Here is a 22,048-nt window from a genome sequence, read left to right as displayed (position 1 = left end):
GTATGACTGTATAAATATTTATTTGCTTGACTCATATAACACGAGATGAATTGGACGAATCAACTCGGTATCCGGAGACGAGGTGAAGTACCGGGTTATAAAACGAAGGTCACTCAAGATTCGTGAAACGCTGGGGGCAGAACCGTCATTTCAGTTCGCACCCACTTGCAGAAAAATGTCCCGTACAGCAGCTCTGCACAGCCAAGAAGATGACGAATTCCTCGTCCCACCCTCGCAAATTTTAGCGATTGTTTTTCATAATCTCCACAATTTTATTTTTCGTATCTTCGAATTCCCAAAGAAATCTTCAATTATCCGTTAGTCTCTTCAAATTTCGGATCCTTATTGACCTAAAACGGCATGGATTTAGCACCAGAAGCTTCACTTCTCATTCAATCGAGATTTATGTCTGGCGGGAAAATTTCATCGTTCGTTATCTGTAATCGTCAATTGAGATTCTCACCCAAGGCTTCTAGTAAAGTTCTTCATTATCATCGTCGAATTACGACGAATTGTTTCAACCCTTGGATTTGCAGAAACTTTTGCAAGTCGAGATTCCAGGAAGACGAGGAGGTGTTTGATCGTAGAGTTGTTTCGAAGTATGCGGTTGGAAAAGAGGAGAAGACTATGAGTGTTGAAGACTCGATTGGGGTTCAAAAGTTGGATTTTTTAACTATTTTTGTTAAGAGTGGGTTCATATTTGCCGCAATGGTTTGTGGGGTTTTTGTGTTTCAGTGCCGAAGAGTTCTTGCGATGGAAGGAGTCGTTAATACAGGTTATGGGGTTTTCGAGCGGAGTGTTCTTTTATTTAGGGGTGCTTGGCCGAAAATATTGCAGGTTTTGTTGGTTTTTAAAGAACAGGGTTTGATTTTAGCTGCGTTGTTGAGTCTTTCTGCATTTTTTTCCATGGCGGAGACTTCTATCACGACTCTTTGGCCGTGGAAGGTATGCTTGTTTTTCCAAAATTGGATCTTTTATTTTTTTCTTAGTGTTTCAGAGCTTATGAAGCATTTCTTTACTATAATATACATCTCATGCACAAGCACACTGATGCAAATAGTACTGAAGATAAGAGAAGCTGTCTGTCATCGATACTATTTGAAAATATAGATATATGTTCAACATGATCTTCATGTCATAAAGCCACAAATAAGACAATTTCAGGTGCTCCATGAACCATTTTCACGTGAACCCGTTTCTATTGAAGCCTTAGATTTACATCAGCTTAGGTATTGGGCTTTGTTTGACTGTCTGCCACTTTTCCTGTTTAACTCGCACTGACCTCCCAATGTCAATGTGCATTTTTTTTTCCACCCCCAATGAAGAGTAAATCCATTTCTATTGAAGCCTTAAAACTTACATCAGTTTGGTAATACTGTTTCACTCTCACTCCAATGTAACCTCTCATAGTCGATGCACATTTGGTGCTACCCCAATGAAGAGTAAGGTGAGAAAATAGGAATTGGGTGGGGGAATTGACTATATATCTTCACTATTATAATGAGAGAAGGCGGAGCAGGAGGGGTTCGACACCAAAAATGCCCCCACCTTAACATTTGAACTTAATATAATAATGGTCATTTTGGTCAAAAACCAAGAAAAATGGTTAATTTTCAAAATATCCTTTTTTTCCATGTAATCTTCGAAACCATTCTAAATTAATATTTAAATTACAAATATAACCTTTAGAGATGTGCGTTTGCACATTCCACCTTCTAGTTTATATAAAGGGAGATTAAAAAATCTCTGGTTTAGGAAGATTTCGAAAACCTTTAGTAACTAACAAAAGTTTGGGTGGAGGGGAGTACGATTTTTAGTGTTTGGGTTTTCTGCCACGCCCATCTTGTTTCTGATCTCCAAGTCTTTTCTAGGGGAAAGACCCTTTTTTGTTCCTTGAATTAAAGGAAATGACTGGTGTGTTTCAACATTGTAAGTACGGCTTGAGTAAACTTCTTGTTGTGTCCTCCAAAGATTTAGAAATGGCTCCTATTTGTCTTAGTAGTTGCACATTGATATCAAGATGAGGTCATTGCTAAAGGACTTAAATTCCAAAGAACTTTCTTTCTCCCCGACAACAGATTAGGCTCCCACCCTTGGAAGACAATGGCGATTTAGGAATGACCCAATATACTTCGAAAAGTTGAAGGAAATGGGACCAAACGAGATAAGATCACAATGAATTAAGTTATACTCAACTGATTCCTCATTCTAATAACACATGCAACAACAATTGGGGGTCAGAAAACCTCTCTTAATAAGAAAGCCAAGAGTTGGTAATTTGTTATGAGAGGCAGACCAAGTGAAGAAATGCACCTTTAAGGGGTTTTTTGAACCCCATATTAACTTGAAAGAGAATTGCAATGTGTGGTCAGTAGGAATGTCCATACCTGAAGCAAAGGAGCTTAATAGTAAAGTTAGAACCTTTAGTGTGGATCCACTCCCGGGCATCGTCTTCTTATTCACCCCACTTAGAAGGTCAAGCTGAGTAGTAAGAACTTGTAGGTCCTGCATCTCCCAGTCATCAAAATCCCTCCTAAAGCCCAAGTTCCACGCAGGTTCGTTTCCTTCGGGGCTCAAGAAAGCAACACTAGGCATCCCTTTTTTTAATGACAAGTTATAGAGGCGAGGAAAGCTATTACAAAGTGTTGAGTCCCCACACCACCAATTCTCCCAAAATTTGATCTTATTGCCCTTACCTACTCTAAATCGCACCCACCTCTTAAAATCCGACCCAACTTTCATTATCCCTTTTAACGCACTGCACTCATATGGAGATTTTACCTCCTTACTTTCCCACCCATTCCAACTTTACCCATACTTGGCCCTATTCACGAACAATGCTAGCCTTACAAAAATCATTGCATTGTCCCTGAATTGAGGATGAGAAGTTGCCATCTCTTCAATCCCCCATGAAAAACAAAATAAGAAATGAAAATATAGAAACTCCCTAAACAATGACATCTTCCTTTACTCTTGGAATGAACCAAGGGTTTCCACGATTATAACTGATGTAGGGTAGAACACACAAACCTGGAGTTTATGTTAAAAATCTAGTTCTAGGGTGAAATCCCAAAAATTAAGAGTAATGAAGAATCTCTATGTCGAGCAAAACAGACTAGAAATTTTAATCTAGGTTTGAGATTGATGGAAATCAATTACAAACACTAAAATTAAGAACCAGTATCGGGCTCTTATGCTAAAAACAAAAACCAAAGAAAGGGAAGAAAAGTCTTTTCTTTTATTAATCAATTTTCAAAAAAACTTACTTCACTGAATTTATTTATTAGAGCTCCTTATATAAATAACTTCATGACAACTTAGAAACCTTCTAAAATACTAAAAAGTAACTTCCTAATTTATCTATAACATATTACTGACCTTCTAATCCTATTAAAACTTAATTTCAACATTTAAAATGACTTCTAATTATAACCTAAAGAATGAAAACGAATTTTAAACATAAAACAAATTAGAAATTAAGTAGGAAAAAAAACTTTCTAAAATTGAAATAGAAATTACCTAGGACCACTCAAGCAACTTAACAAATAGAAACTCAATAAAAGAAAGAGTCCTAAGAGAAGTTGGATTAGGTCTTGAGGATCGATCAAAGATTGGATCGAGTTGATTTGGTTTTGACTGATTTAACTCAGTCAATGTTGCTGATTTCTTTTTTCTACGCATCTTAACTCGATCATAGGTATTGAGATAAGTGTCAGCAAACCAATCTACATCAATAATGAACAAAAAGAAGATAAAGATCTGCTTATTTAATTCCTCTTGAATTGCGGAAATTTACTTGAACGAGCAGTTGCTTAAGACTATGATCCTTCATTTGGGAGCATGAGAATTACCAGGCAGAGCAATGTTATGTAACACCAAGAATCATCATCATCATGAAAGGCTTATCCCAAAAGTATGGGGTTGCTTGAATGGATCTTGTATCTCCATTCAAGGCTATGCATCACCAAAAATGAATCTGTACCCCAAGATGCCAAGTTACGTGTTAGTACACTTTTTCCATGTCAATTAAGCAATTAGGAATGAATAAATTAAAGAGAATATACTAGTAGCTGTTGTAGTTGATAAAAATAAAGTACACCGACGACTAATGACAACACTGAGAAGAAGTAACACGTGGTTCAAAGTCTTTGAAAGATTGAGGGGAAGGCTAGAAAAGATGTGGATTGAATTAGTTGGAGAATATTTGAAGACACATGGTTTAATTGAAGTTAGCGCTCTAGATAGATTTGAAAGGAAGATTCATGTTTTCAACACCAAATATTTGGGATAAGTCATGGTAATGAATAATGATGACTCAATGTGGGTTAAGTAATTTTGTTGGCCTTGGAAAGATTGATTCAGTTCTTCTGTTTTTTGTTAATATATACTTTGGAAGCAAGTGATAAAATGACCCTGGGGAGAAATTACTAACAAATTTACCAAAATTTTGTGTCGCTTCTAATCAGGTGCGGGAGTTGGCCGAAAGAGAGCCTGAGAATGGTGTCTTCAAAATGCTTCGTAGCGATGTGACTCGGTTCCTGACGACTATTCTTATAGGCACAACGTACTGTTTTGTTCTATTTTTCATTTCAGTTTTCTTACAATTGTAATTGCTTCCATTCTTGTTGAAGTTATTATTATTAGTATTTTATTTGTTGTTTTTAATTATCTACTCAGTGTGGTCAATATTGGAGCAACTGCAATGGTCACGGATGCAGCAACTGCAATTTTTGGTGAAGCTGGTGTTAGTGCAGCAACAGGAGTTATGACTGTAAGTCTCGTTCCTTCTTTTTGATCGAATGACAACTCAAAATACGAAAGTGGAAAGTTAAAGAAAATGGCTTACAGTTCCAAAAAGAACTTTTGACCCTAGTTGAACTCATAGCATATTACATTTCTGAAACTCCAAGACAGAGGCCATGAGCCTATTTCCCAATTTCATTTTAAAAAATTCAAATATGATTGATGATTGGTTTGCCTATGCAAACTTATTTAAATTATGACATCTAAATACTTATGCATCCTTCGTGTACCTTGTTATTTTGACTTCGATGTAGAAGATGGGGACCACTCAATGATGCAATGCACCATGTGCTATTTCAAAGGTTAAATTGATGCATTAGTTGTCACTGATCAGATTGATGCCAAAAATGAGCATTGCCCAAAATGGCTCCTAATATGCAGTTTGTGAAACTGTCTGTTTGTCCTGCCAAGGCTTTTCTTCTTGCTTGGGTCCGAAATTGCACTTCGTCAAGTTTTGTATTTTTATTTTATTTTTGCACCAAATGGATCCAAAAAGTTTTGATTAATGACTCTTTATTTTAGTAACAATTATTTTCGTCTGCCTTCTTGAACATCATTGCTTATTCTTATTTTCTTCGTTCTGGCGAAGTATCTATCTAGTGATTAAGACAAGAAAATAACATTGCAATGTCACAACTTTCTGCATCATCAAGGAGAAAATAAGACTGGATCTTATGGATTTTCCCCTTTTATGATTCTATTTATTATTTTATATCTATCTTCCTCATCTCTTTGTTTCCGTATTTCTTTATCTTCTCTTTTTTTTTTTGCATCATTTATTTTCTTTGATTGCAACCATACTGTCAAATCATTAATGCCAATTAATTATAAACTGAAAAGCAAAATTGATGTTGTGGAATCTTTCCTTGAAGTCTATGAAATTGAAATCTGCATTCATCACGAGGATTAATTTAATTAAACTCTTTCTAAATGATTTCAGGTTGCTATTTTGCTCCTTACAGAAATTACTCCAAAAAGTATAGCTGTTCACAATGCCACAGAGGTTGCTAGGTTTGTGGTAAGACTGAAACTGTTCTATTTTCTTGGTATTGAAACAAATGTGCCCTCTAATGCTAAATAAATGTTGTTTTCGTTACTTTGTGGCCTTATATTGCTTTATCACAGTAATGTGATGAGTGAGGGTGTTATAATTTGAAATTTAAATGACTAGTGTTGGATGCCATTCCTTTAGGTCAGGCCAGTTGCATGGCTTTCCTTGGTACTGTATCCTGTGGGCAGAATTGTTACTTTTCTGTCAATGGGAATGCTGAAAATGCTTGGTTTAAAAGGAAGAAGGTATGCTTATCTTTTCTACTGTTAGATCGAGTTAAGTTTATGCTATATTTTTAACCTTTTATTCTTATTTTGTTGTCTTTTTTTTTTTGAATGGGTCTTATTATGTTGTCTTCATTGATTGATGTTTAGGTTTTTTAGTTAATAGTTGAAACTTATTCTTTACTTATGAAGGAGCCATGCTATATTTTATTTAATTGAGGAAACATTCACGGACAATGTGAAAAAAAATCAAAATCAGACAATGAAAGAACTGAGAGAATCCTAATAGCATTTTTGTAATATGCACCAGAAATGAATGCATTCATGAAAATATAGTAGCTACAATAAACATTCTCTGGACTAAAAGGTTAAGATTCCAGACCCTAAGATTTCTTTTCTTCAAGAAAAACTTGGGAAATGTAGTAAAGAACTTAGTTCCTTATTGTGAAGTTTGTACTTGAACTTTGTCATCTTTTGCATTGGCTACCATTGAGCAATGTCTGGAATGCATAGTTTGAGATATCCAGCTCAACTTTCCATGCCACTAGCTCATGAGGTCCATGGCAATAAAATTTAGCTTGATGCAGTCAGAAAATACTGGGCGTAATGTTGCCGTCTTCTTCTAGGTGAATGGTTCTTGCATGAAGAAATGTAACCATGAGGGAAGGGAACCCCCTCTATTGGTTGTAGTTATGAGGGATATGCCTTATAAAGATGCATTTAAAGCAATCTATTCTTGATTGCCATTCTAAGATGCCAAGAATGATCCATTGTGTTCAAAGTGGGGAATGGTGAAAGGATTCCTTTCTAGGAAGACAAGTGGGATGGTGAGACCTCTTTATCAGTGCAGTTTCCATTACTTTATGAGCTATCCTCTAAAAAGGACTTGCCTATCTCTGCCTTCTTGATTTGGAACGGGGTTGATACATCGTGGGACTTGGGTTTTAGGAGGGCCATTAACGACTTAGAGATTCAGGAGCTAGCAAACCTATCCTCCAAGCTGGACAACTTACGCCTCGAGATTATTAAACATTGAACTTTGTATGTACCTTGAAAGTTATTTACTAGTTCACTAGTCTACATCAGTTGATAATTATTGAACATTTTATAATATTTTTGGGGTAAAAAATTTACAAAAAGAAATTGAGGAATTGAAATATTCCGCTCATGTTTCTTGTTGGTCTCTTTGGGAATGGACATGTTTTGATATTTTTAGTGTGGCCACTTTTTAGGAATTAATATTTATGTTTCCTTTATGAATATTTTATTTTGCTTGAGTATCTTGTCGAGAGTGATAATAATATCGTGGATGATAGTTTGTTACCCTGAATTGGAGTTCCTATGTATCCCCCCCTTCTCTTGCGCGCTTGAGCATGCGAACTTTTTTTTGGGGGCTTAGATGGCTGTATGCAACTTAATTTTCATGCACTTAGTGATTGTTAATGTAGTGAACCATATGTTACTGAAGAGGAGTTGAAGTTGATGTTGCGAGGTGCAGAATTGAGTGGAGCAATAGAGGAGGAAGAACAGGTAACATATTATGCTTCTTTGAGCTGTTTTTAGTATTTTGTTTGTGTTCCATGGTTGAGATTGTTACTTGTGACTTGGATATGATTGCCATGTCGTTAATGTGATTAAATTTCTGAAAATTACGCTACACCTATTAGTGAAGATGGGTTATCAAGACTATAACTCAATGAGTCTTTGGAGTTGCCACATAATATATTTATCAATATACTAATACACGGGCCATTCTCTCTCTTGTCATTAATCTATTGTGTCACAGATAATGAACAGTTTTAAAGAAAAATGAAACGAACAATGTGTACCTAATTGAAAACCTTCACATGCGAACAAAGGTCTCAAACACAAAATAACTTCCATTTACACCATCCTTATCAACTGGTTAGTTGGCTTCATTGGATTCTATGGTCACAGGAGACCCCCAGCAAACTGCCTAAAATTAAGTGTACACTCCAATTTCTAAGGGTCCAAAACCACCTGCATTTTAATTGTGTTTAAGTGAGGTCACATCTGTCATTATTTGGTTAGGAATGAATGCTAGGAAAGATGAGTTTTCTCCAGCAGCATTAATTGTAGCTCATTCTCAAATAGCTAGCTTTAATTACCACCATAGATCAGGGAAAAGTCAGAAAATTGTAGACATTTATGTTGAAGATGATGGAAAGGTCATACCAAAGATTTGTAATCTAAAGACCCATACTGTCTACCCTAAAGCCCTCCAACCAGCCCACTTGATCAGATATCTGTCTGATATACTTCGGTGTTCGAAATGATGTTACCACTGTTAGTCTGCCTCATGTGAACATGTTTCCCATGTCCAATGCCTATTTTCTACCGTCTGGAGAATACTTTGTTCCTTGGAGATCTACTTGTTTCTTGCATGCTAACAATGTTAGAGATTCTTTCTCAGGATATGATTGAAAATGTGTTAGAGATAAAAGATACATATGTCAGGGAGGTGATGACACCTCTGGTAGATGTAGTTGCAATTGATGCTGGTGCGACACTTACCGACTTCCAGAATCTGTGGGTGACTCATCAATATTCCAGGTATAAAAAATCCTCTGAAGTAGCACACAATTATTGTAAATTGATTGTATTTGCTAAGAGTTGTATGGATATATTTTTAGGGTGCCTGTTTTTGAGCAGCGGATTGACAACATAGTGGGTATTGCATATGCAATGGATCTGCTGGATTATGTTCAAAAGGTCAATTAGTTTATGCTTATTTTCACTCCTTGAACTTATTTCCAGAGTGTAAACAAAATTCTCATAGTGTGCAGAACTATAATCTTTGTGCTTTTGAAGGGTGAGCTTCTAGAAAGTTCTAAAGTGGGGGATATGGCGCACAAGCCTGCATACTTTGTGCCTGGTAATCCTTAATTTTGGTATCTACCATGTAGTTGAAGCTCATGTACTGTAGTCACATAAGTTTTCTAGACCTTTTTTGTGATCATCTTTTTTACTTATTTCTTAGGTTAAGAGTGCCTTCAGATTTGTAACCTGAATTCCTAAACATTCACCCTTTATCATTAGAAAAGGCCACTTGAATTCACAACTGCTTATTTCTATGTTTGAGATACCCACATTGTTGCAAGACCATTGTTTGACTCATATGCATACCAGCTTTAAATCTTTCATGAAGTTCTTGTTTATATCTATGATTTTCAGACTGGATGGTTGCGTTTCAATGATATTGCAGATTCAATGTCAGTCTGGAATCTTCTGAGAGAGTTTCGCATCAGGAAGGTTCACATGGCTGTTGTTCTCAATGAATATGGTGGAACTGTGGGAGTATGTATACACCTTTAGTGTTTGCTCCTACTCCGATGCACTTCTATTTTATAACAGTTCATGTTTCTGGATATTTCATTTGTACTACCTGATACCTTAAGAAGTGTACTACGTTGTCCCAATTGGATATCGATAGTTTCTTTCACATAATAATTTATCTTCTCTGTTAATTAGTGTTCAGTGAGGAACTCAATGCTCACATTTTTTCCCTTGCATCTTTGAAGTAGTTAAACTGTTATACATAGCTTGGAAGTTAAAAGTGCTTGACATAGACCCTGGTTGGAGCAAGGTTTTAAATTTCAGTTATGATGTCTATTTTGGTCAGCCTGGAAATGAAATACTTTGGTCATTGTGGATGCTAATATGATTTACATGGTAATGGTGGAACTATTGCGGAAATGATAAAAGTGAGCATAGAAACACATTCGTAAGTCATCAAACTACAGCCAACAACCGTATATAGTGTGATAATTTAGGTTATTAGAGTTCTACTACACACTGCTAGATATCTCAAAACTTAGTTTGCTTTCATGTAGGGCCTCTGTTTTGTGTCCATGGGCTCACTTTTCCTCACTTAGAGCAGGTTAATACCTGTGCACCTGCAGCTGCATCATCAGTTTTGGGGCCTGATTCGGTCAGGGCTCAAACTGGACCTTGTTGAAGCACAATAGAATTTGTAGGTAACATTTGTTATGAAGATGTATGACTTACTAAAGGTATAGCTCTGCTCTGAGTTGAATGATGAAATTGGGTTCGTGTTATGAATTCCAAATGGTTGGTATAAGACTTAGACAGTTATTAGAAATCCTTTTCTTTGCTAGTTTTGATGTGAACCCAACAGTATTTCTCTTAAAAATTCTTTCCAAGTACCTGCCAGTTTCAATTATTTCACTGCTTTCTTTTATTAAGCATGGGACACATATTTTTTTAATGGTACACCCAAAGCAGTTCAGAAATTTCCACCGACCATGGGGAAAAACTCATTAAAAAAAAAAAAAGATCATTGGAAATGGGAAGTTGAATGAGACTTGAGTCCAAATGGACCTACAAATACACCTAGTAGAATATTATGTTGCTAAATCTTGGCTCTACCATCTGAATGAGTTTCTCATGTTTCTTACATTCGTATTACTTCATGCCCTGTTTAGTTAGTGATTGTCAGTTGACCATGAATTTAATATTGAACCTGCAAAGATCCAATCTGTTTGCTATGGTAGTGTTTCTCATGTTTCTCTTGCTGAAACCTTATACATAAAAAAACTATTGCTTTTTTCATTTCTTTTGTTGGTGAAGTAGATAGTTACTTTGGAAGATGTTGTCGAAGAAATTGTTGGTGAAATCTTCGATGAGAATGATTCAAAGGTATATTCTGAATCTTTGCGTGCCTTTTCTAAGTCACTTCACAAATGCTTTACTTAACTCTTTCTCTTTCTCAATGATGACATTTATCTTGATGATTTTCCCTTCAAATTCTTTACAATTTCAAACACCTTGATTATGAACATAATGTTTCACTGTTTAATAAATTGGAAATAATTTGTGTTATTACTTAGGCCCCCATGAAAACTGAAATTGGTTGGAGGTTCCATGATACAGTATTTTTTTTTTCAAGCTCACTTCAAAGAAATTCAATAACTCCAGTGTTTGCGTATAAAATGAATTTAATTACTTCCTTGAGACCAAATGCATGCTCTATCCATTGATAGATAAGTTGACGTCCTATTCTTAGTTCTGCTTATCACTACAACTATAACATTTCTTGGAAATAGCTAATATTGATGCACTGACATCATGGCAAGTGGCTGACTTATATGTGAACCATTATGGTCCTACTCTAATTCATATGTAATTAGATGCTTTTGTTACTATAGATCATTTAAAAAATAAGAGCCGTTGCAGATGACAAAACAAGACCAAATACTTTAAAATTGCTCCTTCAATATAATAAAGATCTGTGGAACTTTTATGCATGAGGAAACACTATAGCGAGTTGACTTCTTTGCTATGTTGTTTGCCTGTTGTGGATGTATTTATTAATTTACTCCATGTCTTGGATTGGTTATCTTATGATAGCTTAAACATCATCAACTATACCAGTGAAGGTGGTCACAAGTCATAACTATTAATGCATGGGAGATAACTTATCACTCCATCGTTTGCCATGTGCTTGGATTATCTCCTTATGAATTTTATTTTATAGCTTATGGACTATTCCTTATTCTTTTGCAATTTTAGCTAATTTTAGTTTTGCTATATTGCAGGAGGAGATCCAAAAGAAAACTGGCTATGTTGTAATGCGGGCTGAGGGAATATTTGACGTGGATGCAAATACATCAATTGATCAGCTCTCAGAAGATCTAAATGTCAAAATGCCAGAGGTTTGTTGTTGTTGTGTTTTTTTTTTTTTTTTTGAATGTTGTAGCCTTGTAGGGAGCTAAGATGTTTTTATTTTTTTTGGTGACTTTCTTCATGTTGGAATTGTGGACCCTTTTCCTCCCCCAGGGCACCTATTTAGATTTTTTTGAGGGTGGCTAAACTGAATGCTTCTGGAACCTGAGTAGTTTTTTTTTTTTTACTTTTTGGGAAATTTTCATTCAATTGAGTAGTAGCCCAATTTATTTTTGGTTCTAGGACAAATAGTTCCTGGGGATGACTCAATTCTCTCAAATTCTATTGTTAACAAAATAAGTCACCAAAAGAGGTAAGTGAATCCCTGCTCGTTTATTGTGTACCAAGTGTTGGAATGAGGGCTGGTACCTACTAGCGTAGTTAGTAAAGTTTTTGGGTGATGATACCGTAGACCTGTGTTTGATTCCCACCAGCACCAAGTTATTGATCTCATTAAAAGCAGGCTTACCAAAAAAAAAAAGTGTTGGCATGATACTTTATCATTTCTGATGGACTTATTCCGTTACTTTTTTGTTTTGACCTTTTGCAGGGTCATCAGTATGAGACAGTATCTGGTTTTATCTGTGAGGCATTTGGATATATTCCCAGGACAGGTGAGACTGTCAAAATCGTCCTTGAAAAGGCAAACCAAGAGGAGAATGAAGAATATAATGAATCAGAATCTGACCGCAAACATCAAAAAGAAAAGCATCAGAATGAAAAACATCAGAATTTTAAACTTGAGGTAAGATTTATAATTTTATTGATAGGTTTAGTCGTTTTGAAGATCTGGTATTGCTATCTTTCTACTATAACAAACCATCGATACTTATCAACAAAAAAAAAAGTGGGAAATACATGCTGATGCATTAAAGTTTTAGTATTCTCAACGAGCTAGCACAATACCATCTTTTTTCTCTTATTTTCTTGAGGCCTTCATAAAGGGCTATTATGTCCTAGTAAAGGGAAAAATAAAACATCTTGAGATTTTCATAGATCTGTTAATAGAGTTGTGAAGTTTCGTTAGAGGTAAACTTTTATGATATATGGGGCCATAAGGGACCATAGCCTATCATGTCCCTTTTTATTTTAAGATATTGTGTTTTCTTTATGAGTGATTTTACTTGAGTGTCTTCACAAGCTTTGAAAAGGAAGGAGATCGATTAATGATTAGCAAACATTGTGTTTTTATCTCTACAACAGTTCACATTCAGAATAAATTTGCAAATGGAAAACAAGCGACAACAAAACCTAGCGTGTCTATATGATGATTTGTAGTAGTAGTAGTGCTGTAGTGGTGTGGTCTTCAATGTGTCTTGGCTAAATCTTTTCTAGAAACAATATATACAATAATAAGTTTCCTTTTCTTGCTTTTAGTTGCACTTGTAACTTTTAGGTTAGTTCATTTTTTTTTAATCAGTAAGATTTGTTAGGATCATTACTGGCTAGTGTAACTAAGACATGGAAACATATCAGTTAGACCCATATGCCAAATATCAGACACACTGACCCTAGAAAACTTGATATGAAGATGTGTCCGTACAGTTCCTTTCATATATAATGAGATGGATTATAATTTAGTTCAATTCATATGCGTGTAAGTGAACATTTTAGAATTTTAAGGAAATATGACTTATAACATTTTCAGTACTGTATATAGTTCTCATTGTAGGTTGTAAACATTGTTTTTCTTGAATGACTGGCTAGTGGTGGGATTATATACTCCTGCATAGTTTCTTAGTTTTTCCATTTATGTATGGATTATGGTACTTAGTTCTAGATTTTCGTGTAATACTGGTCAGTCATTGCAATCCGCTGGTGCTGCTTAGATCAGATTTATGAATCCCCCAAACACTAAAAATAAAAACCAGATTTTGAGAGAGAAAAATGCTTGACTGTATTATGGATGCAAAAAGTTATATGCATAAATAATGGAGTTAATTGGATAGAAGCAGTTTCAGGAGGCCAATAATTCACTTTGACAATTATGCTAAAGATGCTGCTTTCTTTTTTAGCTATTTATATTCAGGCTTTTTTGAACTTGGAGCTTCTAGTAGTTCTGCTTCCTTTTTTTCTTCTAGGAAAAAAATCATGCAAAAGAAAAAAAGAAAAAGAAAGATGTAGAACACATTCATAGTCCATGTGTACAATATACCAGAATTTACTTTGTGTGTAAATTCCATATTTATAAGATAAATATGGTGTTTGCATATTCTATATTTTTGTGGCAAATTTAATGTTTAATAGTGTGATTTTCTATTTTCATTCTTTTATTTATTATAACAATTTCCTTATATGGGAATTCTTAAACCAGAAAAGTGACACAATTGGTTGATTGTTACCAGTTGCGAGTGTTCCACCACTGAGTGCACTGGCTTCACATGACATATTCTCCCTATCCAATGGTGGTTCCAGTTATTATTATTAATTTTGTGTGCATGCGGTTACCTAATTTTGTTTGTTTATTTGAGTCTAATACAACCAGAATCTTCGGTGTTTCCAACTTATTTAATAAAGTTGTGTGACATTTGCTTATTACACCTTCAAGGGAATCCCCATTTAAAAATAAAAATAAAAATGATTAGGCTGTTATTTTTATTGGTGTCTTAACTAAACTGCTTAGCAGATCTTATATGATTTTATCATGGTTGGTGCAGATATTGGCTGGAAATGCCAGAAAGGTGAGTGCTGTTCGATTTGAACGGATAAACCACGACGATGCAAAGTTGGAGACCAAGGAGGTTACTCGGTTGGTCCCAAGAATCATGAAAAGGAAAAAGAGTGGCAGTGATGAGTCCCCTGGAAGTGACTCTGATGAGATTCCATTCCATGTGGAGATGGATAGAAGTGATTATGATGAGATTCCCTTCAAGGAGAGGCTGGAAGACAGCCTCTCTGATGAAAATGTACTTTGTGAACATGGAGATGATGCTATTGATAACAATAAACAGTAGCTATTTTGTTCCTCCTTCGCATTCTTACAACACCAAAAGGAAGTTTTAAAAATAAAAAAAGGAAAAAAAAGAAAAAGAAAAAGAGAACAAAATGCAAAGGGAAAAAATAAAATAAAGGGGAAACTAACACGTAAGGGTTTCTTTAGTATTGTTTACAGATGAAGAGATGTATCCACGTTATCGTCATCAAAAGTATTTGTTGTCTTCACAGTGCTTCTGTCCGTGGGCCACATAGTCATCAAGAGTGGGGAGGTGTCAACGACCCGGTTTCTTTGCGACTCGGATGGGAAGGAGAGAGAACTCTGGATAGGTGGTTCAGGAGGAATGATCAATTCTGGGTGGAGGAACGGCCTGTATGGCTCGTGACGCATGGTTGGGCTGACCCTTTCAGATGGTGAGAAGAGTCTTAGGAGCTCTCTTTCCTCCCTCATTTCCTTCACTCTCTGCAACTGTCTGAACCTTTCTTGCAGGAGAGCGATGGAGGAGGAATGGATTACAGTGGGATCGTTGTTCTGCCTGCCCATTTAATTGTGCGGTGAGACTAGAGTTTACAAATGTCCTTAAAGTGGTGCAAGAGTATATATAGGGAGAGGGTACTGTCTGTTTCCTTTTTGTTTATGCATTTTGAGTTTTACTGTTGATTGTGAATGATCTAAAAGAGAGAAGAATCGGCAGAGAAGGTGCAAAATCCAAGAAGGAAAAGTTATGTGGCTAAAATCTAAGGAGGGCTTGGGTTGTTGGATTTGAGGTGAGGCAAAACGACTTTTAAGGTAGAAGAGTGTAGGAGAGAGAGTCCAAGGATGTGTGGAGGCTAGTGTTTGGATTGGCATCTTTGATGGAATAAAAGTTTGGGTGTTGCTTTGTCTGCTTGTCTCGAAGGGACCCTTTTGGCTTTGGAGAAGATGGTGCCTTTTTTTTAATTCTCTCTCTCTCTCTCTCGTGTGGGTGTGGGGGTGTGTGTTTGTGGAGAGAAAGGAGAGGTGAGGGGCATGCAGACAAAACAAGAAGTTGGATGAGGGAATAATTTTTGGAGTTGGTGATGATTTTTTGATTGAACCTCACAGATGAAGGAGAAAGAAAGTGTACCCACCAACACGCCTAATTTTCTCTCTCTACATTTCACTATACTTTATCATTTTTTTGTCTTTGAGTTATTGGATGGGAATGGCATGGAGGGCTGAAAGCTGTAGATGCTGATATGCTGCTGTTGTTAATTGTTGGAGATGCATCTCCATTATTTATTTTTTTCAACTTTGAATATTATGTAGGGAAGGGGATTATATTGGACAGATTTGAACGCATACGAGTGGGCTTTGGTTGAGAGATACCCGGGAGGTATTACCACCATTAGGAATCACCAAACGATGGTTCCCACCCTGGGAACATCATCTAGTAAAATAAGAAAGCCAACCATGATAAATAGAGGGAATTTAAGACACAAACCTCCAGGTTTTGATGAGTTGTGTTTTGGAACTGATTGACATGGGCCTTATCCTTGGTCTTTTTGAACATATTAACGCAAGTGACCTAAATGCCCTTGTCTTCTATTACTAGTCCAAAACCCTTGATTTTTTTTTTTTGTTTTTTTTGTTTTGGAGATCCATTTTTCTTAACTCTGTCATCTCTAGGATAAATTTCTTTAATTTGTCAATAAAAAAATCTCTTGCTTTCAACATCTCGAATCTTATCATGTCATTGGGGTTTGAAGGTTGAATTGAAAGAGGTAAAATCTGAAATCTGTGAGGTTGAAGACTAGGGTAGGGGTTGGTAGAAATAATTCATTTCTTGGTTTGCTTTGGTCCTTTAGCTACGTTTGCTAACTTGGTTTACTTGTGCTTATATATAATTCAACTATATAAGTTATAAGTTCAATTATAATGTTATAAAAATTCTAACTTAAATAGAAATAAATTAATATAATAATTCAAATTAAAAATATAAATAATGAAAAAAAATATAATAAATTGGTTTGGTCGCCGAATCTAAAGAAAATTTGGTGGGTTCATGGTTCGCTTGATTTTATGAACCTTGTACAAACTTATGTTGCTTGGTTTATTAGCTTGATTTTATGAACCCAGTACAAACTTATGTTGCTTGGTTCATTACTTTGAATTCGGGTTTGTGGTTTGCCATTCTAGAATGAACCGGGTTCGTAGGGGTAAGTAGAGATAATTCGTTTCTTGGTTTGTTTTGGTTTCTTATATCGGTTCAATCGTGCATGTATGTAATTCAAGTTATAAGTACAATTATAATGTTAAAAAAAAATTCTAAACAAAATAGAAAAAAATTAATAAAATAATTAAAATTTTAAATAAGAACAATGAAAAATATAATAAATTGGTTTGGTTCATCAAACCAATTAAAAAATTATTTGGTTCATCAAACCCAATCAACATTCCGTGGGTTTGTGGTTCGCTTGATTTTACGAACCCAAAATGAATTGTATCACGAATTGGTTTGCTTCGTACTGGTTCATGGTTCAGATTAGTCAATTCATCTCGAACAAGATAAATCTTTTCAACTCAGTTTATATATATATATATAGGGAAATGTTCAGCACCCTAAGTTTTACCACACATTTTAACAAACGTTTTTTGTCCTACATGGGTTAGAAGTTTTGGAATGAGCTGATTTTTGGTGAGGATGATCTCTATGATTAGAAGATCATCCTCCCCAAAAATCAGCCCATTCCGAAATGTTTAGCCCCATGTTTACACGTTGAAAAATCGTGGACCGTCCATTTTTTGTAAATCAATTTTGATGGGGTTAGAAGTTTTGGAATGAGCTGATTTTTGGTGAGGATGATCTCCTCACCATAGAGATCATCCTCACCAAAAATCAGCTCATTCCGAAACTTCTAACCCATGTAAGACAAAACGTGTTTGTTAAAGTGTGTGGAAAACTAAGGGTGGCGAACGGGACATATATATATATATATATATAGGGAAATGTTCAGCACCAAACATTTTGGCAAAACATGGATTAGAAGTTTTGGAATGGGCTGATTTTTGGTGAGGATGATCATCCTCACCAAAAATCAGCCCATTCCAAAACTTCTAACCCCATTAAAAATGGTTTAAAAAAATGAATGGTCCACGATTTTTCAACTTGTAAACATGGGGCTAGAAGTTTTGGAATGAGTTGATTTTTGGTGAGGATGATCTCCTCACCGTAGAGATCATCCTCACAAAAAATCAGCCCATTCCAAAATTTCTAACCCATGTAGGACAAAAATGATTGGTTAAAATGTTGGTCAAAATGTTTGATGTTGATATATATATATATATAGGATGGCGTTATTACGACCTCCTTTGCGACACACCATTTTGTCTTATATGGGCAAAAATGTTTGGAATGAGCTGATTTTTTGTGAGGATGATCTCTGTGATGAGGGGATCATCCTGGCAAAAAATCATCCCATTCCAAAACTTCTAACCCCATCAAAATTGATTTACAAAAATTGGACGGTCTAAAATTTTTCAACTTGAAAACATGGGGCTAAAAATTTCATAATGAGTTGATTTTTGGCAAGGATGATCTCCTCATCATAGAGATCATCCTCACAAAAAATCAGCTCATTCCAAAGATTTTTGCCCATATAAGACAAAATGGTATGTCGCAAAGGGGGTCGTAATAACCCGACCCATATATATATATGGGGTAGCGTTCAAGGGCAAACTTTTTGGCAAAACATTTTTCAAAACATGGGTTAGAGGTTTTGGAATGGGCTGATTTTTGGTGAGGATGATCTCTACGGTGAGTAGATCATCCTCACCAAAAATCAGCCAATTCCAAAACTTCTAACCCATGTTTACCAGCTGAAAAATCATGGACCGGCCATTTTTTGTAAACTGTTTTTGATGTGGTTAGAAGTTTTGGAATGGGCTGATTTTTGGTGATGATGATCTCCTCACCGTAGAGATCATCCTCACCAAAAATCAGCCCATTCCAAAACCTCTAACTCATGTTTAGAAAAATGTTTTGCCAAAAAGTTTGCTAAAAAGTTGGCCATTGAACGCTTTCATATATATATATATATATGAAAGACACTATAATTTCTTTTAATAAAATAAGATAGATTAGAAGATGTTTAGTCATACATTTATTTTTATTTATATAATAACTATTTAAATTCTAAATAAATTAGATATTTTAATCAAAATCCAAATTGACTCGGCCGACTTTTACTATATTAACTGAGATTGTCAAAATATCGTTCTAGATATCTCGTTTATCCCGCAGTGAGATACAATGTATATCCGTCTTGTTGCATAAAGATATCGAGATGACTCGAGTCACCTCTGTCTCGAACTAGATTTAAAACCATTATATAGATGAAGAGTTGTGCAAGTGATTTACCTCTTTTGCTATAATTACCTATAAGAGGTGATAATAAGGAGGGAAAGGAAATCATAATTTGTTCGATGTGAATCTTCCATTACATTGACTCGTCCTACATTCGACTCATATTGTTTTGTAAATCAGATAAAATAAGATTTTGTGAATGAGTGCTCTATAATAGTTTAATATTGTGACTCGTTTGAGGTGACTCAGTGAGCTTAGACCAGACTACGACAGTACGACTTGCCCAATTGAAAAATACCACAACTTCAATGATCCAGTTTCACACCGAATCCACTCCCTTTCGCGCCACAAAAGACATAACCGTTATGTCTAAAATTGAGAAATATTCAAATGTTTCCCTAATGAGATGAGACTCTCATCTCTACTCATCACTCCCCTCACCAAAACCATTGAACAAAAAACAATGTCTCTTCTCCAAGACTCCACCAAACTCGATCATTTCCTCCAAATCCACGCTTTCATCCTCAAAACCTCTCTTGATCGTAACAATTTTGTACTTGCCAAGTTCTTGCGCCGAATCTTTTCGTGTTCTTTGCCCAATATCTTACCCTATGCCCGCTCGCTTTTCGACCAAATCCCATCACCCGATACCTTCATTTGGAATACTATGATCCGGACTTACTTAAACGCCCACAACCCCCAAGAATCCATGTCCCTTTTCTTTGAAATGAGGCTTCGACAAGGTATAATCATTGATAGTTTCAGTCTTTCTCTAGTTCTTCAGGCATGTGGGCGATCAATTAACGATCAAAATGGTAGAAGGGTACATACCCACGTTTTCAAACTTGGGTTTGGTTTAGATTTGTTTGTGCAAACAGCTCTTATGGAAATGTACGCGAAATTAGGTACTATTGAGGTTGCCCGAAGGATCTTAGATGAAATGGATGAACCGGATTTAGTTTCGTATAATGTTTTGTTGGCCGAGTATGTGAGGATTGGGGAGATTGACTTGGCTCGTCTATTGTTCGATAAGATGCCAAGAAGGGACTTGGTTTCTTGGAATACTATGATACATGGGTATGCGACACAAGGTAATGTGAGGGCTGCCAGACAATTGTTCGATAAGAGCTGTGAGAGAGATTTGGTTTCTTGGAGCTCGATGATTGCAGCCTATGCTAAAAGCAGGCAATCTAATGAGGCATTGAGGCTATTTCACGAGATGCAACTAGCGAATGTGGTACCCGATGCGGTAACCATGGTCAGTGTCCTGTCTGCATGTGGCGACATGGGTGCCTTAGGCATGGGAAAGATGGTCCATGAATATATAGGGAAAAATCGAATTGAAGTAGATGTGAAGCTTGGGACTTCTCTTGTGGACATGTACGCGAAATGTGGGGATATTGAGAATTCTCTCAAAGTCTTTAATAAGATGGGTGTTAGGGATGTCTTGACTTGGAGTGCTATGATCATAGGACTTGCGAACCATGGCATTGGGGAGCTTGCACTCGAGTATTTCTCCAAGATGATATCACGAGGATTGAAACCCAATGATATAACCTTCACAGGTGTGTTAAGTGCGTGTAGTCATGTTGGTCTTGTCGATATGGGGTGGACATACTTCACATCTATGAGTGACGTTTATGGTGTTACTCCTAAGATTGAGCACTATGGATGCATGGTTGACATTTTAGGTCGAGCGGGGTGTCTCAAAGAGGCGAGAGAGTTTATCAGAAATATGCCCTTTGCCCCCGATGCGGTTATTTGGAGGGCACTTCTTGGTGCATGTAGAATCTACAAGAACGTCGAACTAGTGGATGAGGCTACAATTAATCTTCTAAAATTGGAGCCTCATGTGGATGGGAATTATGTGCTTTCGTCAAACATATATGCCCATGCGAAGAAGTGGGAGGAGGTCGTGAATCTTAGGAGAATGATGAGAGGTAGGAGTGTCCAAAAGGTTCCTGGGAGTAGTTCGATTGAAATTGATAATGCAGTTCACGAGTTTGTTGCTGGTGATAGGTCACACCGTGAGACTAAAGAGATTTATGAAATGTTGGCCGAGATGGCTGATGGATTAAATGACGCTGGATACAAACCGTTGATGCCCTCAGTTCTACAAGATGAGGACCAACCAAAAGAACTTGCATTACTCATCAAATGATAAGCTAGCAATTCCCCTATTTGGATTATGAAGAATCTGTGTGTTTCTATGATCTATGGATGGGAGATGATCATTAGGGATTGGAGTCGTTTTCATCGCTTTGTTGGAGAACAAATTCCAAGTAAAACCTGTTTGGTTTTAACTTTTATGAAGGGAAGAATTCACTGTATGTATGGGTTCACATCCATGGTTGAAGCTCATCCAATGTGTTTGGTGAGATTCTTGAGAAGACCCAAATAAGATTTTTGACTCCCGAAAAGCACTTTTAGTGGGTGTGACACTAAAATCCGTCCCAGAAGCTGTGCCAGACGCAGCCTGATATTTTAGCAACAAAAGCAGATCCAAGTAGAAGTTCTACTAGTAAAAAGATACTTTTTTTTTTTCAATCCAACATCACTTTAAGGTGCTTCAGTTTAGCAAAGCAGCTCCAAGTAGAGCAGTTGTTACTAGTAAAAAATTACATCCACAGCAAGAGAACTACAAGTAACTCGAGTAGCTCAAATAACAATGCAGCCTGAATTGAAAATGGTCCAAATTTCAGTCCGAGCAAAGATTTTTTTTTTGATCCGTAAGCTGGGGTTGGAGGGCCCCTCCCTTTTTATTAAAATCATTGAGAATAGTTACAACTTATCATCTATAAGAATTCTCGATAACTCCTCACAAATATAGGAAACATCTTCAGTTTCAAAAAATTCATTCCTATGTGCACCAAGCCGAGCTAGGAAATCTGCTGTTCTGTTCGCTTCTCTCCATAGAAAATAAAAAAGTAGAACTACTGAAATTTGATCTCAAGAGTTGCACCTCTTTCAGTATCTCTTCATATTTCCACCTCGTATGTGTGTGA

At 36.3% G+C, this 22,048-nt stretch overlaps 1 protein-coding gene and 1 pseudogene across 2 annotated transcripts; both read left to right on the top strand.

Annotated features, from left to right (window-relative positions):
- The first annotated feature begins 123 nt into the window (after positions 1-123).
- LOC147411705 (putative DUF21 domain-containing protein At3g13070, chloroplastic) lies at positions 124-15,989 on the top strand. Of its 2 annotated transcripts, XR_015180778.1 has the most exons (15): positions 124-945; positions 4,467-4,564; positions 4,678-4,771; positions 5,744-5,821; positions 5,996-6,099; positions 7,527-7,608; positions 8,513-8,652; positions 8,733-8,811; positions 8,911-8,974; positions 9,305-9,396; positions 10,693-10,758; positions 11,658-11,774; positions 12,335-12,529; positions 14,442-15,132; positions 15,209-15,989. XR_015180778.1 is itself a non-coding variant. In XM_086451347.1 (14 exons), exons 1-14 carry the CDS (start codon positions 361-363, stop codon positions 14,736-14,738), a joined length of 2,091 nt encoding a protein of 696 aa, XP_086307473.1. In that variant the 5' UTR covers positions 124-360; the 3' UTR covers positions 14,739-15,989. The 2 variants fall into 2 exon arrangements, 1 of the variants encoding a protein (XP_086307473.1); XM_086451347.1 differs by having other exon boundaries at positions 14,442-15,989.
- A 2,811-nt stretch (positions 15,990-18,800) lies between these two features.
- LOC147411704 (pentatricopeptide repeat-containing protein At5g66520 pseudogene) lies at positions 18,801-22,048 on the top strand (annotated as a pseudogene).

The sequence above is a fragment of the Akebia trifoliata genome, chromosome 1 (genome assembly GCF_017979445.1).
Source record: "Akebia trifoliata isolate Shusen 1 chromosome 1, ASM1797944v1, whole genome shotgun sequence".
Classification (NCBI taxonomy): Eukaryota; Viridiplantae; Streptophyta; class Magnoliopsida; order Ranunculales; family Lardizabalaceae; genus Akebia; species Akebia trifoliata.
This window is presented reverse-complemented; position numbering and strand designations above follow the sequence as displayed.